At 45.3% G+C, this 21,256-nt stretch overlaps 1 protein-coding gene across 8 annotated transcripts in view; it reads left to right on the top strand.

Moving 5' to 3' along the window:
- Positions 1 to 21,256, top strand: part of BCAR3 (BCAR3 adaptor protein, NSP family member) — a 222,219-nt gene extending 200,963 nt beyond the window's left edge. For all 8 annotated transcript variants that reach the window (XM_060411939.1, XM_042251091.1, XM_042251086.1 and 5 more), the window contains 6 exons: positions 6 to 658; positions 5,593 to 5,708; positions 11,163 to 11,334; positions 14,442 to 14,553; positions 17,547 to 17,759; positions 20,636 to 21,256. In XM_060411939.1, the coding sequence (XP_060267922.1) occupies positions 6 to 658; positions 5,593 to 5,708; positions 11,163 to 11,334; positions 14,442 to 14,553; positions 17,547 to 17,759; positions 20,636 to 20,814 (1,445 nt within the window). In that variant the 3' untranslated portion in view covers positions 20,815 to 21,256. The remainder of the gene's footprint in view (positions 1 to 5; positions 659 to 5,592; positions 5,709 to 11,162; positions 11,335 to 14,441; positions 14,554 to 17,546; positions 17,760 to 20,635) is intronic.

Raw genomic sequence — 21,256 nt, 5'->3', positions numbered from 1 at the left:
CACAGGTGGTAAGCTGCCCCCTCAGTCCCCAGGTGTGGGCACAAGCCCCTGCCCAAACTCACCAGTGTTCAGGACGGGCAGCGAGCCCACTCTGAGTCCAGCTGTGGTGCGGAGGGTCTCCTCAGACGCTAGGCCAGGGGAGGCGCTGAGGGGCTCAGACAGCCAGCTATGCCCCAAGCCGCCCCCCAAGCCCTGCAAGGCACCCCTGCTCAAAGCTCCCCCATCTCCATCTATCTGGCTCAACTCTGAAGCCAACTACTGTGAACTGAACCCAGCCTTGGCAGCCGGCTATGATGGGGCATCTAGGCTGCCCTTCTGTGCCCAGGACAGCTACGTGGAGTTGCTGACAGCGAAGCAGAATGGGAGGCTGGGCACCCGGAACTCTGACACCAGCTACTTGATCCTTGATGATGATGACAGGACAAGGCCTTGGAAGCTGCCACCAGCCCCAGGGGACACAGGGCATGAGGACCAGGACACATTTGTGATGCCCCTACTAGAGACCACCTCTTCATTCAAGCCCAATGACTTTGAGTCAAAGCTGCTTCCTCCTGAGAACAAGCCCCTGGAAACTTCGATGCTGAAGCGTGCAAAAGAACTGTTCACAAACAATGACCCCAAGGTCATTGCCCAGCACTTGCTCAGTGTGGACTGCAAGGTAGGTGCGGAGGGATTTCCAGATGCTTGGCAGGGGGTTCTGTCTGGGCCTCGTTCTGCCTTACCTTGTGACTTGTTTGCTCATAGGACAATGGAGATGATGACCTGGGTGTGGGATTTATTGAAGGGGTGGGAACCCAGGCTGTGACAACCCTTGCCCAGGCAGGAAACTTGTGAAATTCACCTGGGACAGAAGGATACAGGGCCACCCAGGGCCCTGCTCTCCTCCCCCAACCCCTGCCGTGCCCTTCTCCCAGCTTGTGTAGATTTTCAGTTCTCCCCCTGCCTCAACTCCATCAGAACTGGTGAAGTCAAGTCCAAAGAAGGGTAGATTGTAGATGAATATGGAATTTCTGGAGTAGCAGAGACTTCGTGGTTTTTATTTCATTATATGCCACATGTGTACATTATATACTTATTTTTATTGTTATGAAAATGGTCTTTAGGGTAAAATTTTTAAAGTTACTTGCTCAGTTCAGAAAAAATATAAAACAATTATAAAAGATATCATTTTAGAAAAATTACACAATACAGATTAGGAGAAAAGAAAAAATGAAAACCACACAAAATCCAGTTTCTTGGTGATCACCGTTGCTAACATTTGTCCCGCCAATAGATGCGTAAATAATCGCATGCATGTCTCAGCTTACCACAGAAATGCCACAGGCCTATGCACACCACTTTAAACCTTTTCTGTCTTTCATGGAACAACATAGCCTGACTATCTTTCCATGTGACTGTGTAAACCTCTGTTTATATCAACATCATTTAAAAAAAATTATCATTTTTGATGCATTTCTTTTAGATATGGGTGGCTTTTGTTCATAGCTGGCCCCAAGACAGCCTCATCCTTCAGAGAGTAATTTCTCAAAAGCAAGCATTTAAGGCTGGGGTGTGCTCAGCCCACCCCTCAATATAAGGAGAGAGATCCCTTCATTTGAGCAACAGATGAGGCCTTAGATTTAAAGCCCTTTTTCATTTGTAGCTCAGTGAAGTCAATTAGCTTCAAAGGTCAGGGCTTATTGAGGAACTGGTTTTCCTAAATAAATTTCCTGGGTCATGAATCATGGCAGGAAATCTAATCTCTAAGCATTCCCCAGGGAGTTCCTTGGTTGATGGCGGCTCACAGGATGCATGGGACCTCCCAAAGCTGTCTTGAGGAATATTAAGCAGGCGCTGGCTGTTTGGGGGCGAACAGCCGAGAGGCTGCCAGGAATGGGGCTGTGTTGGAGGAACAAGGACTGTCTGTGTGGTTCACTGGGTGTCCTTGGGCAGGGCCCCAAGTGGTCAGATAATTTTCCTTGTTAAGACCTTACCTCATTCAGAGGGAGCTAAACCTGTTTGGACAGGAAGAGGATTTAGTCTCCTGTTCTAGTTAGTATGAATAGACCCTGGATCTGAGACGGCAGAACCACACCAGCAGGCCAGGAGCCTGGTGTGAGCCTGTCTGAGTTCTTGGTGGAGGAAGCTCCTTGTAGGAACATGGGTCTGGGTTTACAGAACAGCCTAATTTCTGGGAGGAAATGAATGCTTCCCCGCTGTGTTCTCAGGCAGGACTTGGTAGTAGTCTAGGAGGAGGTGAGAGGCCAGACTGGTCTTCACAGGAGAGTCTGGAACCTTCCCACTGCCTTGGCAATCTGTTCTCAGCTGAAGGAATGTGTAGCCTCCTCTTTGTTCTGTTTCTCTGTCTGCATTCTGTCCTCCTGGTGGGGGTCCCACTCCCCCCTATGCCTTTAGGCACCCCTGGAAGAGGTGCTGGATGGAACCCCCAGGCAGCGAGGCAGAGACCTGAGCAGGAGCCCCCTGATGATGAGCCCACCCCCAGCCCCCAGGGCGGAGCTGTTTCGTCTTCCTTCCTCCCTCATTTCCTTATCCTCTTCCTGAACTACTGACTTCGGGGCTTTGCCGACAGAGCAAGAGTGTCTCTAAAAAGTAAAACAAAGGCTGTTATCACCGAACTGACTCTAACTGCAACCAGACGAACCCACCCGGAAGCTTAGAGCTGGCCTGGGCAGCATCCAGGGCCCAAGTGCTGGTTCCCACCTGTGCCCAGAGTCCAGCCTGTGGGGGCTGTGGGTGGTCCTGAGTGCCTGGAGGCAGCAGGGTAAGCCCCTCCGCAGGCTGGGGCTGGGTGGGCGTCCACTGAGCTGCTCCCACCCTGTGTATGGGTAACACCCTGCTTTACCCACTTGTCTCTGCAGAAGCTAGAGAGAGACAGCCCCAGTAGCCAAGGGCCTGGCCTCTGGGGGTGAGCCATCTGAGTCTAACACCTCCCCCTGCCTCGCAGAGTTTCTAAAGGGAGAAGAGCGCCACAAACCAGGTGTTTGTGAAGACTAAAGCCCTCGTATAGTGCCTGCCCCAGACTGAGGCTGAGTGACAGTTCCCTAGTGTTGTGTATTGAGCCTTGATTGAACACCAACTGTGGGCCAGGTCAGGTCAGGCCAGGTCATGGTGGGAGAGGCAGGAGCGACAGTGACATAGAATTCGGATCACGGTCCAGGTGGGAAATGCTCTGCAGGGCCTCCAAGGTAGGGTCTCAAACATAGCGGAGGGAGGGGTCAGGGTGGGGATTTCTGAGATGAGCTTTGAAGGCTGAATAGGAGTTGGTGATGCAGAACACAAAAGCATCTTCCAGGTGGCAGGCAGCGCACACTTGCAGAGACTGAGGCCAAGAACCATGGGAGAGAGGGGTATTGGTTTATGGAGGATTCACTCTGGATGGGTAGTGAGGGAAATGGGGTCTGCAGGGGGAGGGCCTGGCAAATCTGTCTTTCTTTAAGTCTCTATTTCTGGGCTCCTTCCAGGTTGCTTCCTTCAGGGCACTCTGCAGTCCAGTGAAGGAGATAGGCCCGTAAGTGCAGAGTGCCCATCAGAGTCCTCTACGGAGGGCAACCGAAATGGCGGCCTCATTTCTCGGTAGATGGTTCCTGACAGCTGGGAAGAAGGCCAGCCAGGCCCGTCGGGGCTCCGCTGGGTCACCGCAGCCATTCCCCAGGCAGTCGGATGAAGAGTGGACAGAACTAGGAGACCCTGCAGAGCCAGGATAGCTAAGATCAGGAGAGCAGAAGGCAGCCGGGTCTCACGAGGATGGGCGTCATCCTGCCCCGCCGGGTCCAGCTCACAGTGAATCCTCTAGAAGTGCTCGTCCTTCCTCTCCCTTTCTGAGCATCATGGCCCCAGGCTTTCCCAGGAGACCTAATCCAGGCTGCACTGTGACCTCAGGACCCCTTGTCCCAGAGCTCAGCCTTGGGGCAACCAGGTGTTGGCATTTCCTGGTAACACGTCAGGAAAGTGACCAGGGGACTGCATGTTTACACGGAAGGAAAACAGGCAAGAGGGGAATACAGCTTCCAGAATAAAAGTGAATCAATGACAAGCCTCTGACGGTTACACAGAGTGTGTGTGGACTGAATGTGTTAGGTTTGGAGCCTCTGACAGGGCAGATGTCTAAACAAGCAGAGTGTGTGATTGCAGGTGACCAGGGTGTGCATCTGGGCTGCCTTGCCATGGTCAAGGCCTAAATCTCTTTCCAGAGATCGGGCCAGAATTCTTCCCCCTTCCACATGGCCAGTGATTCATAATTTGGCTTTGTAAACAGCTCGAGTTTTAGGGTCATTTGATCCTTGGCAAAGTCCTTGAGGAAGGTAAACTCAGCAGTTGTTTTAGAGAAGGGGGAACTGAGAGCAGATGAATCCTGTCTTGTTCTGGAGTCTGCACTGGACAGCTCCTCCCCAGGGCTGATGGTGGTGCCTTTGCTCAACTACAGAAGTTAAAGGTCAAGGTTAATATCAGCTAAACTGCCAGATGTTTTTGGTGGACTGTTGTGAAGACACCTGGACTCTTCATATGCTTAGGATAATTATCGTGGAGGACAACTCCACAGGAACAAGGAAAGGAATTGTCCTGTGCCTGCCACATGTCCAAGGATGGTTTGACCCGTTATATCTGCTAGTTGGACCTCCCCTGATGGTTCAGCAGTTAAAAATCTGCCTGCAGTGCCAAAGCCACAGGAGATGCAGGTTAATGGGAAAATCCCCTGGAGGAGGGCATGGCAACCCACTCCAGGATTCTTTCCTGAAGAATCCCATGGACAGCCTGGCAGGCTCCAGTCCATAGCGTCGCAGTCGGACACAACTGAAGCGACTTAGCACACACGCACATCTGCTCATTGCACTGTTAGTATCAACATATCAGTGCTCTGTGAGTGTCACCAGCCCCGTTTTAGAGATGCCCTGACTCAGTTGTAGCATTTGGAGGTAATGTAATAACTATAAGTGGTTAACTAGTACCTGATTCCAATAAGCTGTGATCACACACTGGAACTGAGATGGGGAGTGCTGACTGGGACAAACAAACCAGATTTTCTTTAAGGAAGACCTCTCAGGGGGAGAAGTGGGTGTGTTTGAGACCTCGGGTTTCACATAGCCGTACATGTTTCTAATAGTTTCCAGATGCACAGTGCATTTACTGAGCCCAGGAGAGGCGTAATTACGGGTAATAGGAGCCAGCCCTGCCGTTAAGCGAGAACGTGAACGGCAGAGCCTGCAGCAGAGTGGCACTTGGACGCAGCTCCACTTTTCCACTGCCGGGCATCAGTCTGCTCCGTGCACACACAGCCCTGCTGTTGGCGGCAAGTCCAGCAGCAGGATCCAGCCATGGCAGACAAAAGCTCGAAAAACCATGCCATTCTCGGGCCAGGCAGAGACGCCAAACCTGCAGACCAATCTAGGTACTTTCCTGCCAGGTTTCACATTCCAGTATATGTATCAAAAGCCTCCAAATAGTGTATTCAGACTGTATTTTCAGATGCTGCTGCTCAAAAAGAAGTGCAGCAAGTCAAGTGCATCCACAGTGTCCCAGTTCAGTGTATTTCTTTCCATGTTTGCAGCAAGCCCACGTCCTGGTCCAGTTCATTTCAACCTGTGTTCTTGACAGGTCGCGAGGATACTTGAAGTCTCGGAAGAGATGAGGAAGAACATGGGCGTGAACTCGGGGCTGGAGCTCATCACCTTGCCTTACGGTCACCAACTGCGCCTGGACATCATTGAAAGGTGAGTAGTGCTGCTCTGTACTTCCGGTCCTTTCAACTCCGCAGGCTGTCAGAGCTACAGGTTTCAGAGCTAGGAGAGGCCAGGTACCCTCTGCCCCGGGGCCACCTCGCTCGAGGAAGTGTGGCCCCTGAAGGCCTTTCCCAGAAGCCGTGACCAGAGAATTCCTGGAGAAGCTCAGGAGGCAGAGGAAATCAGGGAATAGATAGCACATTCGCGACTCTGCTGCATGGGCAGATGGAGAAGCCGGCAGAGGCTCAGCCCTGGAGCACAGGTCACCACCACCCCTCTAGCCTGGGGTGGGAGCAGTGCTGCAGGCAGATGGAGCGGACATGCCATGCCACTTCCTCCAGCCTGAGCTGCAGCCCGTCTGTCTGCTTTAGGAATTAAGTGGGGGTTTGTGGGGGAAGTTGGGAAGAACAGGGTCTGAACAGTGTTTTCTTTGAAGTGTGGACAAATGGGGCATCAGAGGGCAAGGGATGAGGTGCTCAGGCCCCCGACCTCTGAAGCATCACTGCCCTCTTCTCATGGAAAGCCAGGGCCCTGGCTGGCTATTAAAACCCACTCACGTCAGATATTTAGAAATTAGAAAGGTAGAAGTAGTGAGGCACATTTTTAAGAAGCACTGTCAGACTTTATTTTCTGGGCTCCAAACCCACTGCAGATGGTGACTGCAGCCATGAAATTAAAAGACACTTACTCCTTGGAAGAAAAGTTATGACCAACCTAGATAGCATTTTCAAAAGCAGAGACATTACTTTGCCGACTAAGGTCCGTCTAGTCAAGGCTATGGTTTTTCCTGTGGTCATGTATGGATGTGAGTTGGACTGTGAAGAAGGCTGAGTGCCGAAGAATTCATGCTTTTGAACTGTGGTGTTGGAGAAGACTCTTGAGAGTCCCTTGGACTGCAAGGAGATCCAGCCAGTCCATTCTGAAGGAGATGAGCCCTGGGATTTCTTTGGAAGGAATGATGCTGAAGCTGAAACTCCAGTACTTTGGCCACCTCATGAGAAGAGTTGACTCATTGGAAAAGGCTCTGATGCTGGGAGGGATTGCGGGCAGGAGGAGAAGGGGACGACAGAGGATGAGATGGCTGGATGGCATCACCAACTCGATGGATGTAAGTTTGAGTGAACTCCGGGAGTTGGTGATGGACAGGGAGGCTTGGTGTGCTGCGATTCATGGGGTCGCAAAGAGTTGGACACGACTGAGCGACTGAACTGGACTGAACTGAGACTAGAATCTCATATTAGTATAGAAGTTGGCCTTTTTGATACACGTGAAAAGATAGTTGTTTTGGGCAAGACTGTTTTGTTATCTGAAGTTTTAATGTTTTTCCAGCCAGCTTCTTGGCTGCCACAGCACTCGCGTGGTCTTTAGTGGGCAGCCAGGGCCCTGGCTTCTCCTGAGAGGACAGTGATGCTTCACACGCCGGAGCCCTAGCACCATCATCCCCTGCCCATGGTTTTCTGTGATGTTCTGGGTCACAGTGCTGTCCAGTACAACACTGATGGCAGAAATCTCCTGACAGCATCCACTAGCCACTGGTGACCACTGAGCACCTGAAATGTGGCAACTGAAGGATGAAATGTTTTATTTTACTCTTCAGCATTTTAAGTATAGAGCCACATGTGGTTTGTGGACATGCAGTCCTAGACTACCGCTAGCCCCTGGAAAGTAAACACTCCATTTCAAATGGCCTGGGAGAGTTGGTAACAGCTGCTTTCAAGGTTACCCGACTATGAAGCAAATAAAATGGCTCCAGTGCCTCTGTTGCTGTGGTTTCACGGCCGCAGGTGCCTCCCGTAGGAAACACCCAGAGTACAGAATGGAAGACTCCTGGGAGGCAGGAGGGCAGGACATGGCCCTGCTGCCGTTGTTCAGGCATGCTTGTCAGCTTATTGTTCAGTGTCATTGGGCAATGGTAGGTCTGACTTCTGAATCTCCCTACTTTCCCTGCTCACTCTTCTAGAGGCCAGCCCTGCTCTCCAAGGCATCCTCTCCCTCCCCATGCCCCAGGGGCCTGGCCTCTCATTTCCGCTCATCTGCCCTCCCTCCTGGTCTGGGCCCATGGTCATTATTTCAGCAGAGACCAGCTGTGCTGGCATGTACCTGTTTCTCTTTTGATACTTTTCAGACTGAAAACTCCCCGGTTGCAGGCCTTATTTATCTATGGCGGTGCTGGGTCTTCATTGCTGTGTGGGCTTGCTCTAGTTGTGGCGAGTGGAGGCTGTTCTTCATTGCAGTGTGCGGGCTTCTCACTGCAGTGCCTTCTCTTGTTGCGGAGCACGGGCTCTAGAGCACAGGCTCAATAGCTGTGGCCTGTGGGATTTGTTGCTCGGCAACATGTGGGTTCCTCCCAGACCAGGGATCAAACTCATGTTCCCTGCATTGCCAGGTGGATGCTTTACCACTGAGCCACCAGGGAAGCCCTGCAGGCCTTACTTTATCAGTTTCATTAGCTGTGTTGGGCATGCATTATGGGTGCCCAGGCTGAGGTCAGCAGGCTTGTGGCTTCTCTCTATTTTCTGACTTCCACTCTTGTCTACATCCATTTCCTCTTTCTCCTGATTGCCGCCTGCCTGGGGTCTGGCTCCTTGCTTTGTTCCCCATCCAGAGCTGACCTGTGGGATCTACCTGCTAGGGCCTGGGGAGTGGTTCTCTCCATTACAATGTGTCTACTAAATAAAGGTTATAGCAGTCCTGCAGGATCAGGTGACATCCTTGTGTTTGAGTCTAATATAAACCACCCTCCATTTTAAACTTCAGTTCAGTCACTCAGTCGTGTCCGATTCTTTGCGACCCCATGAATCGCAGCACACCAGGCCTCTCTGTCCATCACCAACTCCCGGAGTTCACTCAAACTTACATCCATTGAGTTGGTGATGCCATCCAGCCATCTCATCCTCTGTCGTCCCCTTCTCCTCCTGCCCCCAAACCCTCCCAGCATCAGAGCCTTTTCCAATGAGTCAACTCTTCGCATGAGGTGGCCAAAGTACTGGAGTTTCAGCTTTAGCATCATTCCTTCCAAAGAAATCCCAGGGCTCATCTCCTTCAGAATGGACTGGTTGGATCTCCTTGCAGTCCAAGGGGCTCTCAAGAGTCTTCTCCAACACCACAGTTCAAAAGCATCAATTCTTCAGTGCTCAGCCTTCTTCACAGTCCAACTCACATCCATACATGACCACAGGAAAAAGCATAGCCTTGACTAGACGGACCTTAGTCGGCAAAGTAATGTCTCTGCTTTTGAAAATGCTATCTAGGTTGGTCATAACTTTTCTTCCAAGGAGTAAGCGTCTTTTAAATTCATGGCTGCAGTCACCATCTGCAGTGATTTTGGAGCCCCAAAAGGAAAGTCTGACACTGTTTGCATTGTTTCCCCATCTATTTCCCATGAAGTGATGCAGCCGGATGTCATGATCTTCGTTTTCTGAATGTTGAGCTTTAAGCCAACTTTTTCACTCTCCACTTTCACTTTCATCAAGAGGCTTTTCCAAGCCTAGTGAGTGGAGATGTCCTTCTGAAATGTTTTGTGCCTCCTACCCACCTCAGGAGCTTCTGCACACACTTGCCTTGCTGAGCTGTTTTTCCCAAGGCGGTGTGTGCAGGAGGTTTGAGGCAAATGTTGTTCGAATGAATGGGTATAATTACCCAAGTAACTATTGATATAAAGCCAGGTCTTAAAGAAATAGAGAACCTGTCTTTTATTAAGGTCCTTAAAACATAGGAAAAATCATTGACTAAAGAATCAACTGAAGGCAACATAGGAAGTTAGTTTACTATTAAACAGCTAAAATGTTCATCTCAACCTTAACACTTTGCAAATGGGTAACAAAACTCTTCAATAAGTTTAACGTAATAAAAATACACTTTAAGTCTATTTTAAAGATCCATTGATTAAGAAAGACAGGAAATTAGCAAAAAAAAGATAAAGGAAATAGAGATAGGCAAAAGGGACCAACATACAGAGGGAGAAATGCACACATAGATACCAGTGTAGTAACAACTGCAGTTTGCTAGGTACTGCTGAGCCAGGCACTTTAATTATCTTTACACACACACAGTCTTTCTCACAACAGCGCCCTTGTTCTCATTTTAGAGATGAGGAACTAGGGGAGTGGAGCAGTCAGATAACAGCCTAAGGCCACACTTTGAGCAACCACCTTGCACACCCACATGTGCAAACACTCAAGAGACAGCAGAGCCTGTTACTGATTTAAAAATCATTGGAGAAACTGGTAATGCTAGCCACTAGATGAATCACTCCTCTCTTTGCTCTAGAAGAGTGAGGAGGAGACCAGCACAGGAAGCGTGGAATATCATCCTTAGCTGTGAACTTCTAGGACAAGGTGGCCCCAGAGTTTCAGAGGCAAGTCATGTTGTAGCGACCATAGCTGTGAATTAGCGCTTCACCTTCAGTACTCGTACCAGTGCCTGGAGAGAAGTTTACCCAAGGCCACGCTGGTGGCTCAGCTGGTAAAGAATCTGCCTGCAATGCAGAAGACCTGGGTTCAATCCCTGGGTTGGGAAGATCCCCTGGAGAAGGGAACAGCTACCCACTCCAGTATTCTGGCCTGGAGAATTCCATGGACTGTATAGGTTCGCAAAGAGACAGACGTGACTGAGCAACTTTCACTTTTACTCTGGCCCAAGGTAGGGAATGCTCATTCTTGGGCCACAGAGGGAGGGAGAGGCAGGTTTACAGACTGCTGCCACCAGGAAGGAGACCTCTCTGTGACCCCATTCATATCCGTACCATTGTCTGTACAGAAAAGACCACTCTGCTTCCTGTTCTGGGTCTGCGCAGTTGACCCGTGGCGTTCAGGATAAGAAAAGGGAGGCTTGTTGGTAGACACAAGATTTCTTTCTATGAGGGTCTGACCTAACAGCGAAATCCTGCCAGTTCACTGTTGAGTCTTTGTCCAAATTCCCACTCACTTTCTGGCCCCTTGACCCAAGCCACTCTATTCTTAGCTCATCCCTTGTTCTCACATCCATGTTGTCTTCCTGGATCAAGCATATTATCTCATCTTTCTGTCCCTTCCATCCCCCAGTCCAGGGGACTTAGGGACTTCCCAAAGGATTCCTCAGTGTGTTGGGGACCTGGCATCTCCATGGACCTGTCATGGTGAGAGGGACAAGGAGCCACGTGCACTCCTGAGCAGCTTCAGCACAGGAAGGTCCTTTCATGCCCCTTGCTCCAGGGCTGAACATACCATGTCCTGGGGTATCTGTCCTTTTTGATTCTCCACAGGACGCCCACTGAGGCCCTTCTGCAGTCACCCTGATGAGGGTGATCTGTCTTTGCAATCAGCAACCAAACTGTGTGAGCTGCCAGTGTGTCTCAGGAAGACAGCAGCAAATGGTGCAAAGCCAGTCCTTTCCTTGGCCAGTTTGGTTTCATTTCCTCCTGGTCCTATTAGCCCTAGGCCTGACTGCTCATCTCCTTCCTTTCAGACACAACACGATGGCCATCGGCATCGCAGTGGACATTCTGGGCTGCACGGGCAGTCTGGAGGACAGAGCAGCCACCCTCAATAAGATCATCCAGGTGGCAGTGGAGCTGAAAGACTCCATGGGGGACCTCTATTCTTTCTCAGCCATCATGAAGGCCTTGGAAATGCCACAGGTATATTTCCACTTGCTTTGTACAGCCCTGTGGGCCTGTGTGTACTTAATGCTCTGCAAAGTGGTCTTCAAGTCCATGCCTGGCAAACCACAGGTGACTTTAGTCAATTCAAAAGGTAAATCGTGTCTTAGTGAAAGCTGCTTTGATTAGGGGGCAAACAAGAGCAGTGTTGCAAGTTTCTGCCTCTGTTTTTAAAGACAGCAGATAATCGCTGACTGCCTACACTTTGTCTGTGATGTAAAATAAGAAGTCAGCCTCAAGAACATCCTCAAAAATGTTCCTGAAGAACTGGTTAGGGTGATTAAGTCTGGCTCAAGTGTGTTGTGTAAGAAAGACTGCTTCCATCTGGGTCACTGGGCAGGCGGGCTGTCTGGGGTTATAACTGGGAAACCAAGACATTTGGGGAACTGATCTCTGAGGATCCCTAAAGTGGTTTATCTCAAAGTAGGTTCCTCAGGTCATCTAAAAGAGACTCTCCTGTTAAAAGACTCAGCTTCCTGACTCATTTGTCATACAACCCCCTAAAGCAGAGTTTCTGAAATCAGGCACTTTGAATTGATCTGCTTTGACAGTCTGTTTTTAGGATGAGGTCTGAAACTGAAAATTTGTTTTTGAAGCCAAGTGGACCTCATAGAGGTAGATGCTCAGCGACTTCGCGTATGAGATCACAGTCCCACAAACCCAGTCTGCAACCAGTAATACCAAAGCCACTGCTCATCTAGCTTGGCTATTTTGCGGCCAGCCAGATTCTCTGAAATCCTGCATGTTAAGAACATAATTTCCTTATATGAAACCAAGGTCACCTTTCAAACAAGAAGCTGAAACACTTCATGCTTTCACCAGGAAATTTTGAGAAGGGTCAATTCCAATTATAATAGTCTAAAAACTTTCAAATTTCTTTAGATGCACTGAAATTATTTGGGTATTTGAAATAAGCAAATTTTCATGCTGTATTTTCATGATATACTGACTTCAACTACTAACAGGAGTTATCATTTTTCATTTGGGTGTTTCTAATTTACATCATGTTTATTTCCTCTTATCCAAAACTGCCTATAATTCTGAGGACTAATAGGCTAGCTGGTCGTATAGCTTCCCAGCCCAGAGCTTCCCCTGAGAGTAGTGAAGGGGAATTTGTGGCATTAACATGGTTGCTGTCCATGACATCACGCTCAGCAATTAGGGACTCACCCCAAAGCGCATGAACATGCCTTTATAGGTGGTCCCCCCGTCCCACGGCAGCATCATACTCTAATCTGCAGCACTTGAGCAATGAGGGGACAGAGCCCTCCAGAGTGCTCAGGGCTCTGCTTGGTGTGGAGAGTGGCAGACCCAGGAAAAAACCAGAGACGAGGGTCATGTCATTTATGTGTATCATCTAAACCTGACCCTGGACTACAGCCATTTGTGCTGCCTTCTCTTAGTTTCTGGTATCAAGAGAGAGCATCCAGGAGATGGGCCTAGCCCAGAAACAAGGGCTCCTTTCAGAAGGGCAGATGCTTCAGGGCAGGGACGAAGGGGGCATGAGAAGAAATGGCATCATGGGTGGCTGGAGGAAGTAAGCCACATCCTCCCCTTCCCAGCAAACCTGCTGATGGTGAACCTTTCTCACCTTCCTCTTGGAATACACAGGGAGTTCTTAGAGGCCAAGGAAATGAATCTCAGCTCTGCCATTTAGCTGTGAAACTTGACCAAGCTACCTAATCTCTTGTCTTCTGATCTGTAAAATGAAGTCAAAGTACTGCCTCATAGAGCACTGTGAGGATTAAATGAAATTCCTCAAATACCTGACAGAATTGGCTCTCATTCCCTAAATATTAGTTCCCTTTTCCCCCTTCCTTGTTTCATGTAGAAGACATCAGACAGCTGGTTTTAGGGTGTGAATGGGGGACTATTAGGATAGTCAGAGTCAGTGGCATATGTTGGTCTGGACTAAACAATTCCAAAGAAATGAAAAGAAATGAGCAGTGGCATCATATGGCCTAGGCAATTTTCCGTATGTCTCCGACTTTACTACTTAAAAGTAACATTAAAATGCTTAAGATCACAATTCTACATCCTTCCATCAGTATAAACTCTGGAGGACAGTTGGCAATGCCTATCAAGATTTTATTTCTTGACCCAGTAGTTCTACTTCTGGAAATTTATCCTCCAGATATTCTCTTACTTGTGCACATCTGCAAAATCTTTGAGATAATTCTATAACAGAAAAATATGTTTAAAGCTCTTCAGTTCAGTTCAGTCGCTCAGTTGTGTCTGACTCTTTGCGACCCCATGAATCGCAGCATACCAGGCCTCCCTGTCCATCACCAACTCCCGGAGTTCACTCAGACTCACGTCCATCGAGTCCATGATGCCATCCAGCCATCTCATCCTCGGTCGTCCCCTTCTCCTCCTGCCCCCAATCCCTCTCAGCATCAGAGTCTTTTCCAATGAGTCAACTCTTCACATCAGGTAGCCAAATTACTGGAGCTTCAGCTTTAGCATCATTCCTTCCAAAGAAATCCCAGGGTTGATCTCCTTCAGAATGGACTGGTTGGATCTCCTTGCAGTCCAAGGGACTCTCAAGTCTTTTCCAACACCACAGTTCAAAAGCATCAATTCTTCGGCGCTCAGCTTTCTTCACAGTCCAACTCTCACATCCATACATGACCACAGGAAAAACCATAGCCTTGACTAGACGGACCTTAGTCGGCAAAGTAATGTCTCTGCTTTTGAATATGCTATCTAGGTTGGTCATAAAGCTCTTATGTATAGGAAATTAGCTAAACTATGGTTTATGCATAAATGGACCACTAGAGGCTTAATAAAACAAGACTGTTGTATGCTGTTCTATATGTACTTATGTGAAATAACTTCCAAACAAGGAACAGGAAAATATGTGTATAGTATGATATGCATTTATTTTAAAAGGTATGTGTGTGTCTAATGGGTCATGAGAGCACCATGGAGCAGGGAGTGAGTAGGGATTAGCTTTTCTCTATACTCTCCTTTCAACTGCTTTGAGTTTTTATCATGTCCATCTATCATCCATTTCAAAACTTAAGCACCAAGATAGTTTTTTAAAAGAGCCTTTTTCAAAACTATAACACTTTTCTTTCTTCCAGATCACACGGTTAGAAAAAACGTGGACTGCTCTGCGGCACCAGTACACACAAACTGCCATCCTCTATGAGAAACAGCTGAAGCCTTTCAGCAAAATCCTGCATGAAGGCAGAGGTGAGCACAGGGTCAGGACAGGCGGCCTGGGGGCTGCTTGGCAGTGTCATTATCTGTTCTGGTTTGAGCAAAGCTTTTAGCAGGGCATGTTATAAAGGCTCCAAGTTATCTGCAGGATTGTCAATGAGTCATCAAGCCTTTATCAGATGACAGAGTTGCTTGTAGGTATTCAGTTGCTAAAACAAGACATAGGGTACCAGTCACTTCATTTTGAGCTTAACTTTGTAAATTGAGGTACAATTTACATATTAGCCTCAGGTGTACAACATAATGGTTCAATGTTTGATTATGTTGCAAAATGATTACAATAAGACCAGTACCTAATACAAAGGTACAGAATTTTTTTTTTCTTCTGATGAGAACTTTCAAGATTCACTTTGCTAGCTACTTTCAAATATGCAATACAGTATTCACTATAGTCACGACGTTATATAGCAGATCTCCAGGAGTTACTTTATAACTGGAAATCTCTACCTTCTGATCCCTCCAACCATTTCACTTCTCCCCTTGTCTCAGGCAAGCACCAATCTGTCCTCTATATCCATGAGCTCAAGGGGTGTTTCTGTTTTTCTTACACTTTACATGTGAGTTCACATGCTATTTATCTTTTTCTGTCTGACATATTTCACTTAGCATAATACCCTCAAGTTTGTGTTGTCACAAATGGCAGGATTTCTTTTTAATAGCTGAATAATATTCCATTGTGTCTATACACACATATGCATCTTTTAAAATTGAAGTTATGGTTGATTTATGATGTGTAAATCTAGTGTACAGCAAAATAATTGTTATATATTTAATATTTTTCATTATAGATTATTGCAAGATATTGATTATAGTTCCCTATGCTATACAAAAGGACCTTGTTGTGTAAATAAGTTCATTTGTATGTTTTTTTAGATTCCATACATAAGTGATATCATGAGAATCTACCTGTCTGACTCACTTCACTTAGCCTGATAATCTCTAGGTCCATCCATGTGTTGCTGCAAATGGCATTGTCATTTTTTCTGGCTGAGTAGTAGTCCTTTGTGTACATACATATACCACATCTTTCTTTATCCACTCATCTGTTGAGTGACATTTAGGTTGCTTCCATATCTTGGCTATTGTAAATAGTGCTGCTATGAACACTGAGGTACAGGCATCTTTTCAAATTAAGGGTTTTCTCCAGATACATGCCCAAGAGTGGGGTTGTTGGATCATATAGCAACTCTATTTTCAGTTTTTTAAGAATCTCCATGCTGTTCTCTGTAGTAGCTGCACTAATTTACATTCTCTCCAACAGTATAGGAGGGTTCCCTTTTCTCAACACTCTCTCCAGCATTTATTATTTATGACTTTTTTGATGATGGCCATTCTGACCGCTGTGAAGTGATACCTCATTGTAGTTTTGATTCACATTTCTCTGATAGTTAGCAATTTTGAGCATCATCTATTGAGCATCATGTATCTGTTGGCCATCTGCCTATTTTTTCAGGGGGCTATTTGTTTTTTTTGCTAGTTGTATGAGCTGTTTGTATATTTTCAAAATTAAGCCCTTGTTGGTCACATTGTTTGCAAATGTTTTTTCCCATCTGTTGATTGTCTTTTCATTTTGTTTATGGTTTCTTTTGCAAAAACATGTTTAATGAGATCCCCCTTTGTTTATTTTTGCTTTTATTTTTACTATCCTGGGAGACTGATTTAAGGTAACATTGCTATGATTTATGCCAGAGAATGTTTTGCCTATATTCTTGTCTCAGAGCTTTATGGTATTGTGTCATATGAGTTTATTTTTGTATGGTGTGAACAGAAGTGGTGAATTGGCATCCTTTTATTCCTGTTCTTAGATGGAAAGTTTTTAGCTTTTCATCAAGTATGATGTTAGCTATGGGCTTGTTATATGTGGCCTCATTATGTTGTTGTACATTCCCTCTATACCCACTTTGTTGGGAGTTTTTTTTTTTTTTTTTACCATAAATGGATGTCAGATTTTGTTAAATGATTTTTCTGTGTCTATTAAGATCAAATTATTTTTCTTTCATCTTATTAACACAGTATGTCATATTGATTTGTGAATACTAAGCTATCCTTGTTTCCCTGGAATAAATCCCACTTAATCCATATGATCCTTTTAATGTATTGCTGAATTCAGTTTGCAAATACTGGCCTATAATTTTCTTTTCTTGTGGCATTATAAAGGTTACAGTCCTATAGGATCCATGGGCATAAGCCCCTTTGGCCCTCAGAGCTAGGCAATGTATAGTGTTCTAGAGGTAGCTGGACAAAGGTGTAAGCTCTTTTCTAGGATATATCAATGAGCTGGAGCAAGGCAGAGACAGCACACAAAGACTGCATCATCTATCAGCTTCCATTTGCTAATGGCCTCCTAAGCCCTAGTTGTATGCCAAAGCAGAAGCCTGTCTTTCAGGCTAAAACTTTAATATTGGCAAATGAGCCTAATTTGCATAATACCTAGGCACCTCTCAATTGGCTGCCTCTGTACCGAGCCCTGGATCAGGTGAGTTCAAGCTTGTAAGCCCTTTAAGACCTGTTTCTCAGACAATTATAGCCTTGGGGTCTTACAGACAGGTACAGTGTTGAGTTTCAAAGTTAAATGTTTTGCGGGTTTGTATCTCAGGTGCTTGTCTTAAAAGTTGGGGTGCTACATGTGGAGTTCAAGCCCTTTGCTCCTCAGGTTGAAGCTCCAGGTTTTGAGTTCCCTCCTGACTGTGGGTCACTGCCCCAGGAGAGAGGGTTTATAGTGTGATAGTCTTCCAGCCCCTCTTACCTGCTTTGATGTGGGTCTTCTCTTATTTGCACAATGCAGTGTTTTCGGATTTTTTTCCAGAGGAAGTTGTTCCATACTTAGCCACAGATTCACTGTGTCCCCAGAAGGTGGTAAGCCCAGGACTCTCCTGTGTTGCCATCTTCAACTGGAACTCTCTGCATTTAACTTGGGGGGAAAAAACCATGATGTGGAGAACTTTACCCCTGCCCCTGTTTTTCAGAGTCCACATGTGTTCCCCCAAACAATGTATCAGTCCCACTGCTGATGCCTCTTGTGACCTTAATGGAGCGTGAGGCTGTCACTTTTGAAGGAACTGACATGTGGGAAAAAAACGATGAAAGCTGTGAGATTATGCTGAACCATCTGGCAACAGCCCGACTCATGGCAGAAGCTACAGACAGCTACCGGATGAATGCTGAGAGGATCCTGGCCGGTAAGAGCTGGTTTTGGTTAAGCTGCTCTCTACTCTGCACAGTAATTGGAATGAAGAAATGAAAAGAGCATCAATGCTCTCAATTAGAAAAAGACCAAGTAGGAAAGATTAAGACCTGGGAATTCCATTTCTTGTATTACTTACTCTTAATTCCTACCTGACTTAAGGATCTTTCTTCTCTTCTTTTGTGTCAGTGGTATAAAGAATGTCAGTTTGTTTACCATTAGTACCACTAATAATAATTAGAAAACATGATGGGCCCAGATGAGGAGTTGGGGTTCTATTGGACTTATCTATATTCTTGTTTCTTCCCAGACACACTGGGACATGAGCTCCTCTGCTCTTGGCATTAGAGGGTCTACCATAAGCCAAAGCTCTGAGATTGAGAGAGCTTGGAGAATAGCACAAACCACAAGCACACTGATCCAAACTTGGGTTTGGATTAGTGTAACGTGTGTCTTCAGGAGTGGCCAGCTAGGCTAAACAAAGAGGGGGACAGAGGTGGGAAGGCCTTCCATGTAGGCCTGTGGCTGAGGAAGAGCCAGTGAAGGGTTTTAAACATGAGAAGATGTTATCACATGGTTAGGTTTGTTTCAGTCTGGCATCTTTGTGCAGGAAGGCTAGAGGGCTGAAGCTTGTAGGCAAAAAGACCACTTAGGAAGCGAGTACAAGAATAAGGGCCTTATCTCTTCACCACTGTATAATTTTTAACACTCTTCAAGGACTTACAGTTTGATCCAGAAGGTTAAGAACTATATGGGGCAGGAGAGGCCCAGTATTTCGACCTAAAACAAAGTTGTTAATTCAGAAACAGAATTTGGGACTAAACAACTTGCACTATGTCTGCTATAGGTATAAGCAATACATACCGGTCATACTGGTTTCTTTTCCTCAGAAAGTTCAGCAGGGTTGGCAGTATAGGACTCAGATGCTAATTATAAGAGCTTCCCTGGTGGCTCAAATAATAAAAGCATATGTAATTGAAGTCAGTAGATATTATTAGAATGCCTGCTTATACAGAACCAGTAAGTATAGTACATTAGATGTTCCCTAAGCCAATATATCAGGGTGGATTTTGAGAAAAGTATGTCTTAAGCTGTTTTACAGCAAATCACCTTAAAGGTATTTGATACTTCTCAGCTGATCCTGCTACAGGTTTTCACAGCAAGTTCTTACTGCTGGAATTAACTGTGAACCCAGTAAGGGCAGAAATTTGCCCACCAACAGGATAGGGGCTTAAAGCAGATTAACTCAATGAATGGAAGTTGTCATCTGGCCTTTGGTTGGTTATCTGCCAAAGATATTTTGGTACTACATGGAAAAATGAAAGAGAAGGCTTCTGTTATCCTCTCCACCACCAAGAGACTATGATTTAGATGCTGGGACTATATCTAATGACAGAGCCAACTGCTCCAGCAGTAATCAAGGATGAGAAACATCTGCCTGTATGACTCGAGCTAGAGGCTTTCCCTGCTCTGACAGAGCTGACTGAGGGCATCCTTGGCCATAAGTAGAACAGATCTCTTACACAGAAAACAGAGTTAAGAAATGGGCCCCCCCCCCCAAAAAAAAAAAAGAAATGGGCACAAACATGATCGTTAACTATTTCTTGACAAAGGTGGCAAGGTAATTCACTGGATAAAGTAATCTTTCAACAAATGGTGCTAGACTATTGAATGTCATGCAAAAAAACCCTTCAATTTTACCTCATAGAATACACTCAGAATACAAGAGCTAAACTGTAAAACTTCTATGAGAAAACATAGAAATTCTTTGTGTCCAGCAAAATTTCTTAAGCCATAGAAAGCATGAACCATAAAACACTGATAAATCAAAATCTTACATTTTGCTCTTTGAAAGACATCATTAAGAAAGCAAAAAGTCACACTACAGACTAGAAGAAAGTATTTGGCAAACATACATCTGATAAAGGACTTATTATCTAGAATATAAAGAATTCTTAACAACTCAATGAGAAGAAAAGATTTGAATAGACACCATACCAGAGAGGATATACAATGACAAATATCTACATGGAAAAATGTTCAAAGCATTAGATATTACAGAAATATAAGATCAAACCACAGTGAGATGCCACCACCACTATCTAGAATGACAACAGAGTTCACAAATGGACTCTTCATTATGTTACTGATGAGAATATAAGACAGTACAGACATTTTGGAAAAGAGTTCGACAGTTTCTTTAAAGTAAACATATTTACCATATGACCCAGTACTTCCACTTCCAAAAATACGAAAACACATGTCCATGCTAAGACTTACTCACAGATGTTCACATTATTCATAACAGCCAGAATCTGGAAACAATTCAAATGTCTTACCACTCAGTAAACAAAATGCAGTATATCCATATAACTGAATACTACTCAGCAATAAAAAGGAATTATTAACAGGCAACAATATGGAATAATATCAAATTTCTAGAAAGGGCAAAATAGCAATGGAAAGCAGATTAATGGTATGGGTAGGTTCTGGGATTGACTGAGAAGAGGTACGAGGGATTTTCTAGGGTTCTTAAATGGTGTGATGTTTAACTCTATAAACTCTACAGCTTAAAAAAGGGTGAATCATGACAAGTAAATTATAAAGCTTTAAAAAAAAACTTGAACACTCCTGCACTACTACAACCCATGGTTGTGCACACAAATGTTATTCTATCATCTCTTAGTGACTTAGTTATTCTTTCTCTGAAGTTGCTCAGATCCTTGGGGTGAGGGGTGTTCTCCCCTTCCTTATACAGAAAGATTAAGTTCTGAGAGATGCTCATTTTGATCCTACTTTAAACAAGTTTTCAGTCTGTTTTCAACACTGTTTCAAGCAGAACTGAAGTTTTTTTGGTTTTGTTTTTATTAGGTTTTCAACCAGATGAAGAAATGAGTGAAGTCTTCAAGACTGAATTCCAAATGAGATTGCTCTGGGGCAGCAAAGGTGCACAAGTCAATCAGACAGAGAGATACGAAAAATTCAATCAGATTTTAACTGCCCTCTCACGTAAATTGGAACCTCCTCCTGTAAAGCAGATGGAGTTTTGATAACTCTCCAGAGAAGCTTAGAATATAATTTCAAGCTTATCCACTTTCTCCTCTGAGAAAGCTTATCATTTGATAAAGTAATAATGTGCAAATCTGCCAATATACAGCTTTTAGTATCCACAGGATATTAAACATGTAAATTGCACAGAGCACACTTATTTATGAATTGTTTAAAATTACTACTGATTTTTAAATAAATGATAATTTATTAAGGTAACTGTTGCTAATGTTGATCGGCAAATTTAAGTGAAGGCCCAGCTATATTGGCTGGTTGCTTTCTATTACTGAGGTATATGACCATTTCAGTTTTAATTCCATGTCAGATAAGTGTAAATAGAAGAGTTTAAAAGCATGAAACTGAAGATATCAGTTGTATGATATTCTCTAACTAAATATGAAAAATGTAAATAGTCATATGAAAATATATCTTTTTGTGAAACAA

This window comes from Ovis aries, chromosome 1, assembly GCF_016772045.2.
Source record: "Ovis aries strain OAR_USU_Benz2616 breed Rambouillet chromosome 1, ARS-UI_Ramb_v3.0, whole genome shotgun sequence".
Lineage (NCBI taxonomy): Eukaryota > Metazoa > Chordata > Mammalia > Artiodactyla > Bovidae > Ovis > Ovis aries.
The sequence above is the reverse complement of the archived record's forward strand: the minus strand, read 5'-3'. Positions and strand labels throughout refer to the sequence as shown.